Source organism: Podarcis erhardii (assembly GCF_964252035.2).
Source record: "Podarcis erhardii genome assembly, chromosome: 8".
Taxonomy (NCBI): domain Eukaryota; kingdom Metazoa; phylum Chordata; class Lepidosauria; order Squamata; family Lacertidae; genus Podarcis; species Podarcis erhardii.
Window position 1 is genome coordinate 7,886,579 of NC_138499.1, and position 13,442 is coordinate 7,900,020.

General features: G+C 40.9%; 2 protein-coding genes across 2 annotated transcripts in view; both read right to left on the reverse strand.

Annotated features, from left to right (window-relative positions):
- Nucleotides 1-12,117, reverse strand: part of LOC309349242 (mas-related G-protein coupled receptor member H-like) — a gene marked incomplete at its 3' end in the record, with an annotated part of 31,054 nt that extends 18,937 nt beyond the window's left edge. Inside the window, exon 1 of the mRNA XM_081874987.1 lies at nucleotides 11,959-12,117. Coding sequence (XP_081731113.1) covers nucleotides 11,959-11,986 — 28 coding nt within the window. The 5' untranslated portion in view covers nucleotides 11,987-12,117. The remainder of the gene's footprint in view (nucleotides 1-11,958) is intronic.
- On the reverse strand, nucleotides 7,023-9,021 carry LOC309348890 (mas-related G-protein coupled receptor member H-like; the record flags this gene model as incomplete). The annotated part of the gene is made up of 2 exons (XM_081874689.1): nucleotides 8,777-9,021; nucleotides 7,023-8,001 (listed from the first exon to the last, which is right to left on the reverse strand). Exon 2 carries the CDS (start codon nucleotides 7,956-7,958, stop codon nucleotides 7,023-7,025), a length of 936 nt encoding a protein of 311 aa, XP_081730815.1. The 5' UTR covers nucleotides 7,959-8,001; nucleotides 8,777-9,021.
- Nucleotides 12,118-13,442: the final 1,325 nt, after the last annotated feature.

Below are 13,442 nucleotides of genomic sequence, written 5' to 3' on the forward strand. Positions count from 1 at the left end.
AAAAAATCTAACTTTTTGCTTACCTGTGACTAACGTTGGATCAGATATTGAGATAGAGAGAGAACCAGAAGTAAATAATCCTGTGCTGGAAGATTTGCAGACACCAATGCAACTCCCAAGTCTTGAGGAAACATTCAATGCATTTAAGAGCTCATGACAAGATGTGCTGGAATGTGCCTGCTTGCCTTCATTTATGCTTAATCAGTTTGCCAGTGTCATGTGACAGGAGAAAAACAATTGTCACTGGGTTGTCAATGTAGTCTTTAGGGGATTGTGATCATGCACACTAACAGCTCCATTTGTAAAATATACAAAAGTGCTTTGAAAGGCTCCATTACAATTCAAAAGCCTCCAAGTAAGTTTTACGCACTGAGAAGCACTTTGCTCCCAATGCAGGAGATTTCCAATACACCCGGGGAAAGAAAGCCCAGCTAATGGGCTGGAAAGAGCAGGATGATGTTAAAGTAGGGATACAGAACATTTTCCCAGCAAGAGGACCTCATTTTTTATGGGAAACCTCATAGAAGGAAATACATATAGCCAATCTACTCCCACTTGTAAGCAGAGGGTCATCTTTGGATAAAAGTAGAATGCTTGGAATCTCTCAAGCCTCTTTCCTCCCAGATGCAAGCTACAAAAATTCTATGCATGGCAGGAGAGAGTGCAGGAAGGTAAGGAAGGCCCTTCTCATGGCAGAATTGGGGTGAATGGGAAGGATGAAGGCAGGAAAGGGTGCAGCAAGGGTTTGTGAGTACATTTGCTCCTCTCCTTCAGGCAGCAAAATGTCTTGCACCAGCACTAACACATCACATCCTTTCTTTTAGTTTTTTCTCCTTCTCTTTGGTGTCCTCAAATATTTCTTTTCCTTCATGCTCCTCCTCAAAGGCAACCTTTATGGTTAAGCTTCTGGACTCCTTTGTCTCCATCTCTCCTTCAGTTGTAATATAGGATCATTTCCTGAACACACAGGAGATTGCTGAAGTATCTAGGCTGAGAAAAAAGAAACCTGCCCATGACTAATTGGAACAATAACTAGCGGATATGAACATTTTAACAGGATTTGAATTAGCCCTACCTGGCAGAGACTGAATCTGGAATCTTCTGCATGCAAACTAATCAGCATCAAATTTTGGATACAAAACTCTATGTATAACTCTCTAACATACCTTGAACTGTGATCTCTATGCAAGGATATGAGAGGTTATTATTTTGTTCCATTGCTTTTCCCCATGAAAATCTACTGTTTACTGTTGTTTTGGGCCAAACATCCGAAGGGTATTTGAAGGGACATTCAACAACATCCTAGTGTTAGACCTTAAGCTACTAAGGGTTTCAGGCACTGAGATTTCCAGAACTTATTCTTTCCTAGCCTGCCACTTGGGATCCCTATAATTATGTTCATGTGAGTGTGCAAAATGCTTGCTAAATATACAAAAAAGTACAAAAACACAGGGAATATTGCAGCCAATGGATACAGTAACATAAGAGCCATGAGAAGTTTCTTCTGGAAAGTGGCGAATTCCTGTAGATATTCCCCCACTCCCACATGTCACCCCCTGCTAACTATTCAATATGTTGATTAAAAGGTAGAATCCCAAAGTATATACCAATGGCCACTTGGATGACTTTAAAAGTGTACTGAACACATCAGTGGATGCAGACTGCTTGGAAGCCCCACGGAGTGTCCTGCCCCAGTTGGCTTGTTCTTTTTTGTTTCCAAGTGATTTTTTATTGTTTTTCTTACATATTCTTTTCCAACAAATTGTAATAGCACCATACATTCCCTTTGACTGTGCTGAGTCGCGACCCCCTTCCTCCCCACAACTGGTATATTTATCCTCTTTCCATCACGCACATCATTCTCATATTAGTACTATTATACATTGGAGGTATTATGTCAATCCTGCTAGTGTCTTGACCTCTTTACAATTCTTCTTTAAATATTCAATAAATTTACTCCAGTTATTTTGGTATCTTTGGTCTCCCTGGTCCCAGATCCTCCCTGACAGTTTGGCAAGTTCTGCATATTCTGTCTGCCACTCCTGAATAGTTGGTATATCTTGTACTTTCCATCTTTAGGCCAGAAGGGTCCTCGCGGCAGCTGTAGCATACATGAACATATTTTGATCTTCTATTTTAATTTCTGTTCCTATTAAGCCTAATAGACACGCTTCCGGTCTTTTGGGGAAAGTATATCTAAATTTTTTTTGAGTTCATTATAAATTGATTCCCAAAATTTTTTTACCTTATTGCAGGTCCACCACATATGGAAATAGTCCCCATCTGCCTTTTTACATTTCCAACATTTTCTTTCTTTTTTCCTATACATTTTAGCTAATTTTACTGGTGTCAAATGCCATCTATACATCATTTTTTGCAAGTTTTCCTTTAAAGCCATGCATCCTGTAAATCTCAAACCCTCCTTCCATAATCTTTTCCACGCATCCAATTCAATGTTATGCCCAATATCAATTGCCCATTTTATCATTGATTCCTTTACTTCTTCGTCTTTTGTATACCATTCTAGCAATAAACTATACATTCTTGATAAAATTTTATCTTTACAGTCTATTAACTCGATTTGGAATTTCAATTTTTTATCTTCGAACCCATTTCTCTTTTTATCTTCCTTTAATAAGTCACTGATCTGGTGGTATTGCAGCCACCCTGTTAACATCTTTTCAATTTGGTCATATGGTTGGCTTGTCATATGGTTGGCTTGTTCTGCTGCTGCATCTATGAGAAGTTGCCTGTTGAGAAAAAACTATCTGTATGCCAAAAGGCTACATTTTTAGTTCAGCAGGAAGCAGGGCTGTCACAAGACTGCGTAGATACTCCATCTCCATTCTCTGTCTCTGTAAAGCAGTTTCGTGCAAAATGGACGTGTGCCAAATGAATGCATGATTCTGCCACTTTGCGATGGCTCACCTGCCACCCTTCCAAATGAAGTATGTTCACATACGTACTGTACCTGTGAGAAGCTGTGGTTCAGATATCATGAGAAGGAGAAAGCAGGAGTCACAGAATTCTGTGCCAGGAAAAGTAGGAAATTGGAGGATTTGCAGGAAATCATGCAATTCCCAAGTCACAAGGGAAACTTCTAAGTCTGACCAAGCCGATTGCAAAATGTTCTGTAACCTACCCTCTCCTCTTCATTTTTGCTTAATCAGCTTGCCAACATCTTGTGACAAGAAGAAACTGCATTTACTGGTGAACAAGATAGTCATCAACAAAATTAGGAGGAGGCTGTTGCCCTCTAAGTCTCACTGTTGTAGAAAGTACTCTTGAGAAAAGCTGGTTTGCCAGTGTTAGGGATGGGGGAAGAAGCTAACACCTTTGTGACTTGATCGGGAGTAATTCATTTATTGATTAAAACCATACCATGCTTCTATATTTCCATGCTCAATATGGTTAACAAAATTACAGATATACATGACAGTAGAAAAACACATGGAATATTGCAGCCAATTTATATAATGACTAACTATCATAAGGGGCATGAGAAGTTGCTTCCGGAAATTGGTAATTCCCTTTAATTTTCCATCCACTCTGAGGAATTCATGGAGGGTACAACTACATATCAGGTTCTTCTTCTGCTCTTATATTCACTTGCCTGGGTGTAGGTCAAATGCATCTCTTAAGTTTTCACTGCAGAGTAGACGAGTACATGGTTTGCATGCTGTTATTTATTTGTGCTACTGGATGTGTATGGCTATATGTAGAAATTAAACATTATTCTTGGATTCAATTAACTTTTGTTTTCTAGCTCCAGCTTAGAGCAAAACATGAAAAACAGGCAATGGCACCACAAAACCTTTGAAGTGTCTGGAAGAGAAGACAGTTTTTCAAACCTGTTTTTGTTGACAACAACCAATAATATTTTTTTTCCATATGTGAACAACAGAATAAACCCAAAAATATACATACAAGATTATTTCATATGTAAGTAGCAATGTAAGAGAAGAAGCTGTAGGGCCTGATGATACGTACACTTGAGAAATGTTTGTTTCCTAGTCATCAGGAAGCAGGAAGCAGCTAACAACTCTGTGACTTGATCGAGTGATAATCATTTATTGATTACTAATAGCATAGTATGCTTCTTTCTGTCCATTCTCAACCTGGTTAACATAATAATGTATATACAAAAAAGTACAAAAACACAGGGAATATTGCAACCAATGGATAAAGTAAGGTAAGAGCAATGAGAAGGTTCTTCTAGAAATTGAGGGTTTCCAGCATATTTTTCCCCACTTCCACACGTCACCCCCTGCTAACTACTCAAAACTCTGCCATTGTTTACAACCTCTGCTTTCCTCATATCAGATTCCCTCAAGGATGCAGTGTCCTCAAATATACCATTGCTTGAAGGGATTTAACTCAAACTGCTGCTGTTGTTTACAATCGCCAATTTTTTCCTCTCATTTCCCCCCAATCCTGCTTTATACAAATGTCTGCTGTTGTTTTAAGTCACCATTTCCCCCTTGAAAACTGGCTCTCTCTCTTTTTTTAAAAAAAATAATTTTCATTAACAGGCCAATCACATCACATTAATTCCAAATAACAATAATTACAAATTACACAGCCAAATTTCAAAAAAAAAATTTGTTGGGGGTACCCATGCTTCAAGCTCCGAAAGGGATCCAATCATCTCTCTTACCTCTGCTTTAATTACACAGTTCTGTCAAAATAATATTCACAGTTCTGTTCAATCTTTTCTTTGTTGTTTTCCTCATCTTCTTGTTGTTATCTCCTTTCTTTGTGATCTCTGATAATCTCCATAAGCGGGTTGAAGACAAACGTCATTATTTCCTGTGTGGATTTTACACTCATCCAAGAGCCATAAAAGTAGACAGACGCCATTTCAACACCTCCGTACAAAACATTCTGACAGTCTGTCCTGACCTCCCCAGGCCCGCCGCTCCCTCATAAATTTTCTCAGGGGGCCCTGCTAGGCTGAACCCACACTCCAACATAGTAACAGCCATAGTACTCCTACCCCTGGATTCCTGCGGGCGGGCCTGCCATGATAAATCTCTTTTTACAGCTGCTACGACTTACTTTCATTTCCCGATGCTCCCATAAGCCACGTCCTTACATAGTAATTAATTTCCACACAGTTCTTATTCCTCCTGCTTGTGATCAGTAATTTCAACAATTCTTTTTTTTGGGGGGGAGGATTATTGGGTACTCACATAAGACAAAAAAAGGAAAGTTTTTCTCCCACCCTCCTTTTCAGTCTCACTCCAACATACTGATCCTTTGATGAATCTTCTTGATTTATTCCTCTTCTTGATTTAATGTTAAGTCCAGCCTGTCGCTCCTCTTCCCAGAGATCCCTTTAGTTAGCAGTCCTTACTCCCGATCATCGCTTGAAGTATGTGCGTTTGCTTCTGTTCTGATTGTTTATTTTGAGCTCCCGCAACTAGCTGCGCAGATCAGAGACAGCGTCCAGGAGAGCCGACCCACATGAGGGCTTTTGTGCCTAGTGCCCTCACCCCATTTCGAATCTGGGGGTGAATTATGGGCACAGCAGGCAAGGCAGCGTTCCCCATTCCCTTGGGGTAACGAGGGAGGCTGCATACTCCCATAACAGCCTCTTAATTACCTCGTGTGAGCCGGAGAGATGTTATTGTTGGACATCTTCCGATGCACCCCCTTTGAAAACTGGCTCTCACTGGCATGCAGTATGGCCACCAACTTGGAAGGCTTTAAAAGAAGACTACACAAATTAACTCCGGATAGGCCTATCAATAGATACAAATCATGGTGGAGGCTGTGCTCTGCTTCCACAACACAAGGCAATGTGCTTTTGGATAGCAGCTGCTGAAAATTGCAGAAGGGGAGCGTGCCTTTGTGATCAGGCCCTGCCTGCACATTTCCATCATGTATCTGGTTCAGCAGTGTGAGAACAGGTTGGTGGAGTCAATGGGCAATTGGCCATATTCATCAGGTCCTTCTTATGGTCTTAGATTCACTTACTTGGGAGTAGGTCCTATTGAATTCTAAAGGACTTACTTCTGAGCAGACATATATAAGATTGCTCTGCATGCATGCCATTTATTTGTGGTGCTTGATGCGTATAGCTATGGGCAGATATTAAACATTATTCTTTGATTCAGTTAACAGCAGAAACAGACAACGTAGCAACCAAGATTTAACAGTGTTAACAACAACCATAGAATAGATTTTTCCATATTATGTGATTCCACCTCTGTTCTTTTAATGCTGCTTTTGAGGCAGCAGTTAATTTGTGTTTTGTTGTATCCATGATAGTCATTTTCTGACTTTACCTCTTGAACATTTCAAAATGTGCCTCCACTGGCGAAAACTGGCTTAGTCGGAGCTAGACTGCCTAGATGGGACTGAAGTGATAAAGCTCAAAGTGATGACCTTTTAGAGCTTCCATAGCTTGAGTTTCAGTGGCGGTCTTAACTCCGTAGTGTTTTTCTCATTCCAGAAGGCTTCTGGGATATAACTTTAATACTCTGCCTACACCTGCCTCTCTTCTGTCTTCCAACAGGGAAATAAATCAAAGGGGTAACACAACAGTTCAGGCAGGCACAAAAGTAGTCGTAATATAGGATCTAGGGAGGTTCTGAACTGAAAACAAAAATGCTGTTGCATAAGGCATTCAAAGTGTGTGTAGAGGTTCCCTTCTGCCAGCCAAATCTACTTTCCTACCCCAACCTACATCTTTCCCCAGCAGCTCCAACCGCAAGCTCAGAGCTCCCTGAATACATTAAATGCTCTTCCCATGAATGGACCCAGGCTTCCTCCATAGTCGTATACTATCTAGATTTATAAAATAATAAGAATAATAAGAAGTTCATCAAGTCCATCCATCTGTTCAAGACTGAGATTCTATGCACACTCTGAAATCAATAGCCAGCACTGAGCACAGGTCAACAAGGTTACAGACAGAAAGTTTGTAAATTGGGAACTAGATTGTGTCATCAGACTCACAATGATAAAGACATATTTTTGAGCCATCATAAGTGAGTTTCCAAAGAGATCTCCCCTGCCTATGCAGGGTTTTCATCCTCTTTGAAAACATTCTGGAATGTGGCTTTCATGCTCTGCCTACACCTGCCTCTTTTCTGTCTTCCAACCAGGAAATAAATCAAAGGGTTAACACTGCTGTTCAGAGAGCCGAGTATGAAGGCATATTGTGAGAAAAAAGGAGGTACCGAATGAAGAACAAAAAGAGTGATGAAAAGGGCATTGAGTGGGAAAGAAAAAATGATGAAGAAGAAGAGAGCAAGCAGGACCATAATTAGAAGTTTTCCCCTCCTCCTCTGGTGTGATTTAAAGCAGACCCTGACAAAAAGGATCAGAGTGGCGACAGTCATGAGTGGGAGGCAGAGGAAGCCACTCACAATAAACTGAATGCCCAGTGTGCTAGAAATATTGAAATCAGACAGAAGGAGAGTGAAGTGAATTGCAGGGGAAATAGAACAAAGTCCCCATATTGAGGCACAAACAGCGGTGGACATATTTGGTGGTCGGTGGCATCGATGCCAAAGTGGGAAAAGGACAGCCACACACCTATCAATGCTGATGGCTGTCAGCAGAAATTGACCGTTGGTGTACATAAATAGAAAAATCAAGTAAAACATGTACTCTTCAATGTAAGTGAAGTATTTTCCCACTATGAGACACATTCTATCAATAAACACAACTGTGAGTAAACCAAAGTCAGCTATAGAGAGGTTCAGGATGTAAGTGGTGAAAGGAGTCCTCTTAATGCAGAAACCAAGCAGCCAGATGACAGTCCCATTCCCCAAAAGCCCAAAAATGCTGATTAAAAGGTAGCTGATATTCAATATATACTGTCTTAATATCAATCCTGAATGATTATCAGTGTACGTATTGTTAGAGAGAACAGTTCCATTGTCCATTCCGTAATATTCCTCTCCAGCATTCAAAGGGGACAGTGATGGGAGGGTGTAATTGATCATCGTGATCAGTCTTTGCTTTTCTACTTTGTCCGCTATTTTCCTGCTGGAAGAATTTAGAGAATGGTAGAATTAGTCTTTATTAACGGAAATAAGCAAAGACAAAGCTAAAGCTTTGGAGATTAGTCTTTTATACTTTGTAGCTATTATGGAGTGGGTGGTTAAGGTGAAATGACTTGCTCTTTAGTTACCAAGTAAAGGGGCCAGTGGGGCTTGAAGCTACCTGAATATATTTGGGGTTTTAGAGAGTCTCTTTGATAGGGTTCCCATATTCCCCAAAATAAAAATGCTTCCCAGGGCAAGGAACATAGCTCTGTGGTGCAACATCTGCCTCCTGTGCAAAAGGGTTCCATCCCTGGCATCAACCATTAGGGCAGACCCTTGTCTGAAACCCTTGAGAAGTGCTGTCAGCCAGAGTCACACAACCATAGAATCTTAGAGTTGGAAGGGACGCAAGATTTATCTAGTCCAACCCCCTGCAATGCAACAATGTAAAGCAATACTGGGCAAGTTGGAAAGAGCCAATGTGGCATTGTGATTCCAATTTTGGAGTAAGATCTGGGAGACCAGCGTTCAAATTCCCACACAGACATAAAACTCACTGGATAACCTCAAACCAGAGTTCGTCAGCCTGACCTACCTCACAGCTTTGTTGTGAGGATAAAAAGAGGAGCAAGACAAACCATGTACACCACCCTGAATGCCTTGGAGTAAAGCTGGGTATAAATAAATAAATGGACTAAATTTAGGAGGCAGCTTCCTATACTTTTCTGTTCCTAAAACCTCATACAGAATCTTTCAGAGCTGTGTTATCTTTTTACCTTTTAACCCCAGGGGTTGAAGCTGTGCTTGTCAATCATCATCATTATCATCATCATCATCAATGCTTAATTCTGCCACACCAATCACTCGTCTTTCTGCTCTTGCAAGTGAAGAATTTCTAATGAGCTTTTCGCTTACCTGTGACTAATGTTGGATCAGATATTGAGATAGATAGAGAGAGAAACAAAATAAGTAATCCTGTGCTGGAAGGTTTGCAGACACCAATGCAACTCTCGAGTCTTGAGGAAGCATTCAATGCATTTAAGAGCTCATGACAAGATGTGCTGGAATGTGCCTGCTTGCCTTCATTTATGCTTAATCAGTTTGCCAGTGTCATGTGACACTGTCAATATAGTCTTTAGGGGATTGTGATCATGTACACTAACAGCTCCATTTGTAAAATATACAAATGTGCTTTAAAAGGCTCCATTACAATTCAAAAGCCTCCAAGTAAGTTTTAAGCACTGAGAAGCACTTTGCTCCCAACGCAGGAGATTTCCAATACACCCGGGAAAAGAAAGCCCAGCTAATGGGCTGGAAAGAGCAAGATGATGTTACAGTAGGGATACAGAACATTTTCCCAGCAAGAGGACCTCATTTTTTATGGGAAACCTCGAGAAGGGAATACCTATAGCCAATCTACTCCCACTCTTGATCAGAGAGTCCTCTTTCTATAAAAGTAGGAAGCTTGGAATCTCTCAAGCCTCTTTCCTCCCAGATGCAAGCTACAAAAATTCTATGCATGGCAGGAGAGAGTGCAGGAAGGTAAGGAAGGCCCTTCTCATGGCACAATGGGGTGAATGGGAAGGATGAAGGCAGGAAAAGGGGCAGCAAAGGTTTGTGAGTACATTTGCTCCTCTGCTTCAGGCAGCAAAATGTCTTGCACCAGCACTAACGCATCACATCCTTTCTTTTAGTTTTTTCTCCTTCTCTTTGGTGTCCTCACATATTTCTTTTCCTTCATGCTGCTCCTCAAAGGCAACCTGTTGGTTAAGCTTCTGGACTCCTTTGTCTTCATCTCTCCTTCAGTCTGTGTTGGTATCCAGCCCAACCATACACACATCCATTCTCAAGCCATGCATACGTTCAAAACTCTGAAAAAATAAATAAATATAGAAAACTGCCTTGTGCAAGGCAAGACTGCTTTTCTACCTAGCTCACATTGCTGACATTGACCAGCAGGGATATAGGCAGGAATCAATCCTGTCCCTACCTGGAGCTGCCACTGAGTTAATCCTTTCTGCATGCTAAGCCAAAGCTCTGCAGATGAGCAAGAGCCCTCAAAACACCTGCAAGCATAAAGTGCATATTTCTCATAGAATCATAGAGTTGGAAGAGACCACAAGGGCCATCGAGTCCAACCCCCTGCCAAGCAGGAAACACCATCAGAGCACTCCTGACATATGGTTGTCCAGCCTCTGCTTAAAGACCTCCAAAGAAGGAGACTCCACCACACTCCTTGGCAGCAGATTCCACTGTTGAACAGCTCTTACTGTCAGGAAGTTCTTCCTAATGTTTAGGTGACTTGAGACTTTGATAAGCGTTTCCTTTCCCCATATATATATATATATATATATATATATATGCAGGTTTTGGTGTCCTCGGGTGTCTTCCCGTGTAAAAGTTGGGGTGTCTAGGCGACGTTTCGACGAGGTCTCACTCGTCATCTTCAGGCTGGTGCTTTCGGCTTCTTGTTACTGGAACAGAGCAGGATCTCAGTGTTTGAGTTCCTATAAATACTGTAGAGGGGGTGTGGTGTATAGCCTCCAATGTTCTGGGCAGAGAGGAAGTTCCCAGGCTAGTGTGCCTTTTCTTCTTTTGTTCCTTAATTACTTGAGAGATATCTTGAGTGATTTCTTGAGTGATATCCACCACAAGAGAATAATCATGGAAGCCATCGAGATAGAGAAACACCCTCACAACATGAACAAGCGTGACGACACATCCCGCTTGCCAGACATCTGGAAATTAGCCCTCCCCACAAAAACTGACACCAGATCTAGAGGCACACAGAACGCCAACACCAATCAACCACACCAGACCCAAACCCAGACCCTCTCCACAGATGAATTACAGACACCATCCAGTAGCCAATCCATGGTGGCACCTCCGGATGCTGCACCCCCCTGCAATCCCTACACAGATCTGGCTGACACAAGCCACAAAACCACAGCTCGCCCCTATACACGAAGCCAAGCCAGAGCACAACTAAGTACAGTACAGCCATCTTCTCATGAAAACTCTTCACAAAGTTCAAGAGGTCAAGACACAAAGACTTTAGCAACTAATCCACACCTAATGACCCACCTAAGTGGTACTCAGGATATCACTCAAGAAATCACTCAAGATATCTCTCAAGTAATTAAGGAACAAAAGAAGAAAAGGCACACTAGCCTGGGAACTTCCTCTCTGCCCAGAACATTGGAGGCTATACACCACACCCCCTCTACAGTATTTATAGGAACTCAAACACTGAGATCCTGCTCTGTTCCAGTAACAAGAAGCCGAAAGCACCAGCCTGAAGATGACGAGTGAGACCTCGTCGAAACGTCGCCTAGACACCCCAACTTTTACACGGGAAGACACCCGAGGACACCAAAACCTGCATTCCTGTACCCGTGAAAATCTACGAAAGCATATATATATATATATATATATATATATATATATATATATTGCTGAAGTGTCTAGACTGAGAAAAAAGAAACCTGTCCATGACTTATTGGAACACCAACTAGTGGATATGAACATTTTTGCAGAATATGAATTAGCCCTACCCGGCGGAGACTGAATCTGGAATCTTCTGCATGCAAACCACTCAGCCTTAGATTTTGGATACAAAACTCTATGTATTACTCTATAACATACATTGAACTGCGATTTCTATGTAAGGAAGTGAGAGGTTATTATTTTGTTCCATTGCTTTCCCCATGAAAACCTGCTGTTTACTGTTGATTTGGGCCAAACATCAGAAGGGTCTTTGAGGGACATTCAACATCCTAGTGTTAGACCTTAAGCTACTAAGGCTATCAGGCACTGAGATCTCCAGAACTCATTCTTTCCTAGCCTGCCACTTGGGATCCCTATAATTATGTTCATGTCAGTGTGCAGAATGCTTGCTAATTATCCCACTGAGTAGTGGCTCTCCTGCTACCCTTGCATGTTAAGTATATCCACATACCTGTGAGAATCTGTGGCTCAGATATCATGAGCAGGAGGAAGCAGGAGTAAGAGCGTTCTATGCTGAGGAAAGTAGGCAATCGAAGGAATTGCAGGAATCAATGCAATCCCCAACTTGCAAGGAAAACTTGTAAGTCTGACCAAGCTGAATTCAAAATGTCCTGTAAATTATCCTCTTCTCTTTGTCTGTGCTTAATCAGTTTGCCAACATCTTGTGAAAGAAGAAAGCGTTTCTTTACTGGTGATCTAGATGGCCACCAGCAAAATTAGGAGGAGGTTGTTGCCGCCTTAAGTCTCACTGTTGTAGAAAGTACTCTTGAGAAAAGTTGATTTCCTGGTCATCGGGAAGCGGGAAGCAGCTAACAACTCTGTGACTTGATTGAGTGATATTCATTTATTGATTAATAGCATAGTATGATTCTATCTTGGTTAACATAGAAAGTACAAAAATCACAGGGAATATTGCAGACAATGGATACAGTGACATAAGAGCCACGAGAAGTTTCTTTTGTAAAGTGGTGATTTCCTGTAGATTCCCCCCCACTCCCACACGTCACCCCCTGCTAACTACTCAAAACTCCTGCCATTTCTTAAAACCTACACTTTCCTCATATCAGATTCCCCCAAGGATGCAGCATCCTCAAATATACCTTTGCTGGAAGGTATTTAACGCAAACCGCTCCTTTATTTAAAATTGCCATTTCCCCCCTCTCAGTTCCCTCCATCCCTGCTTTACTCAAATGTTCACTGTTGTTTTAAGTCACAATTTCCCCCTTGAAAAGTGTCCCTTCTTTCGTTGGTATCTCTTCTTGTTTTCATCTTTGGGCTAATAATATTCTCGCTGCAGTTGTTGCACATAAAAACAATGTTTTATCTTGCTTATGCATTTCTCTCATTATTGATTAATAGCATAGTATGCTTCTATCTTTCCTTGCTCAACTTAGTTAACATAATAATGTATATACCAAAAAGTACAAAAACATAGGGAATATTGCAGCCAATGGATACAGTAACATAAGAGCCATGAGAAGCATGAGACTTACAATACCTAATAAGAAAGCTTCTACTTGTTTTGTTTTTAAAATAAATGTATATTTAAACATTTTAAAGTTCATTATATATCATTTCCCAGAAAGCCTTCACCTCCTTACACACCCACCACATATGATAAAAGGTACCATCTTTTTTCTTTACATTTCCAACATTGGTTATTTCTTCTATACATTTTTGCTAGTTTCACTGGTGTTAAATACCATCTATACATCATTTTCATTATATTTTCTTTGAGCAAACTACATGCAGTAAAATTTATTCCATCTTTTCACAATCTTTCCCAATCTTCTAACTGTATGTTATGCCCCATATCTTTTGCCCAATATAGCAAAATCTGTTATCCACCCAAATCTGTTATCAAATCCTTCCAGATCTAATGGATCTGTATTCTTAACAATATCCAATCCCTTAACCAACAAAGGCAAGAAGCTC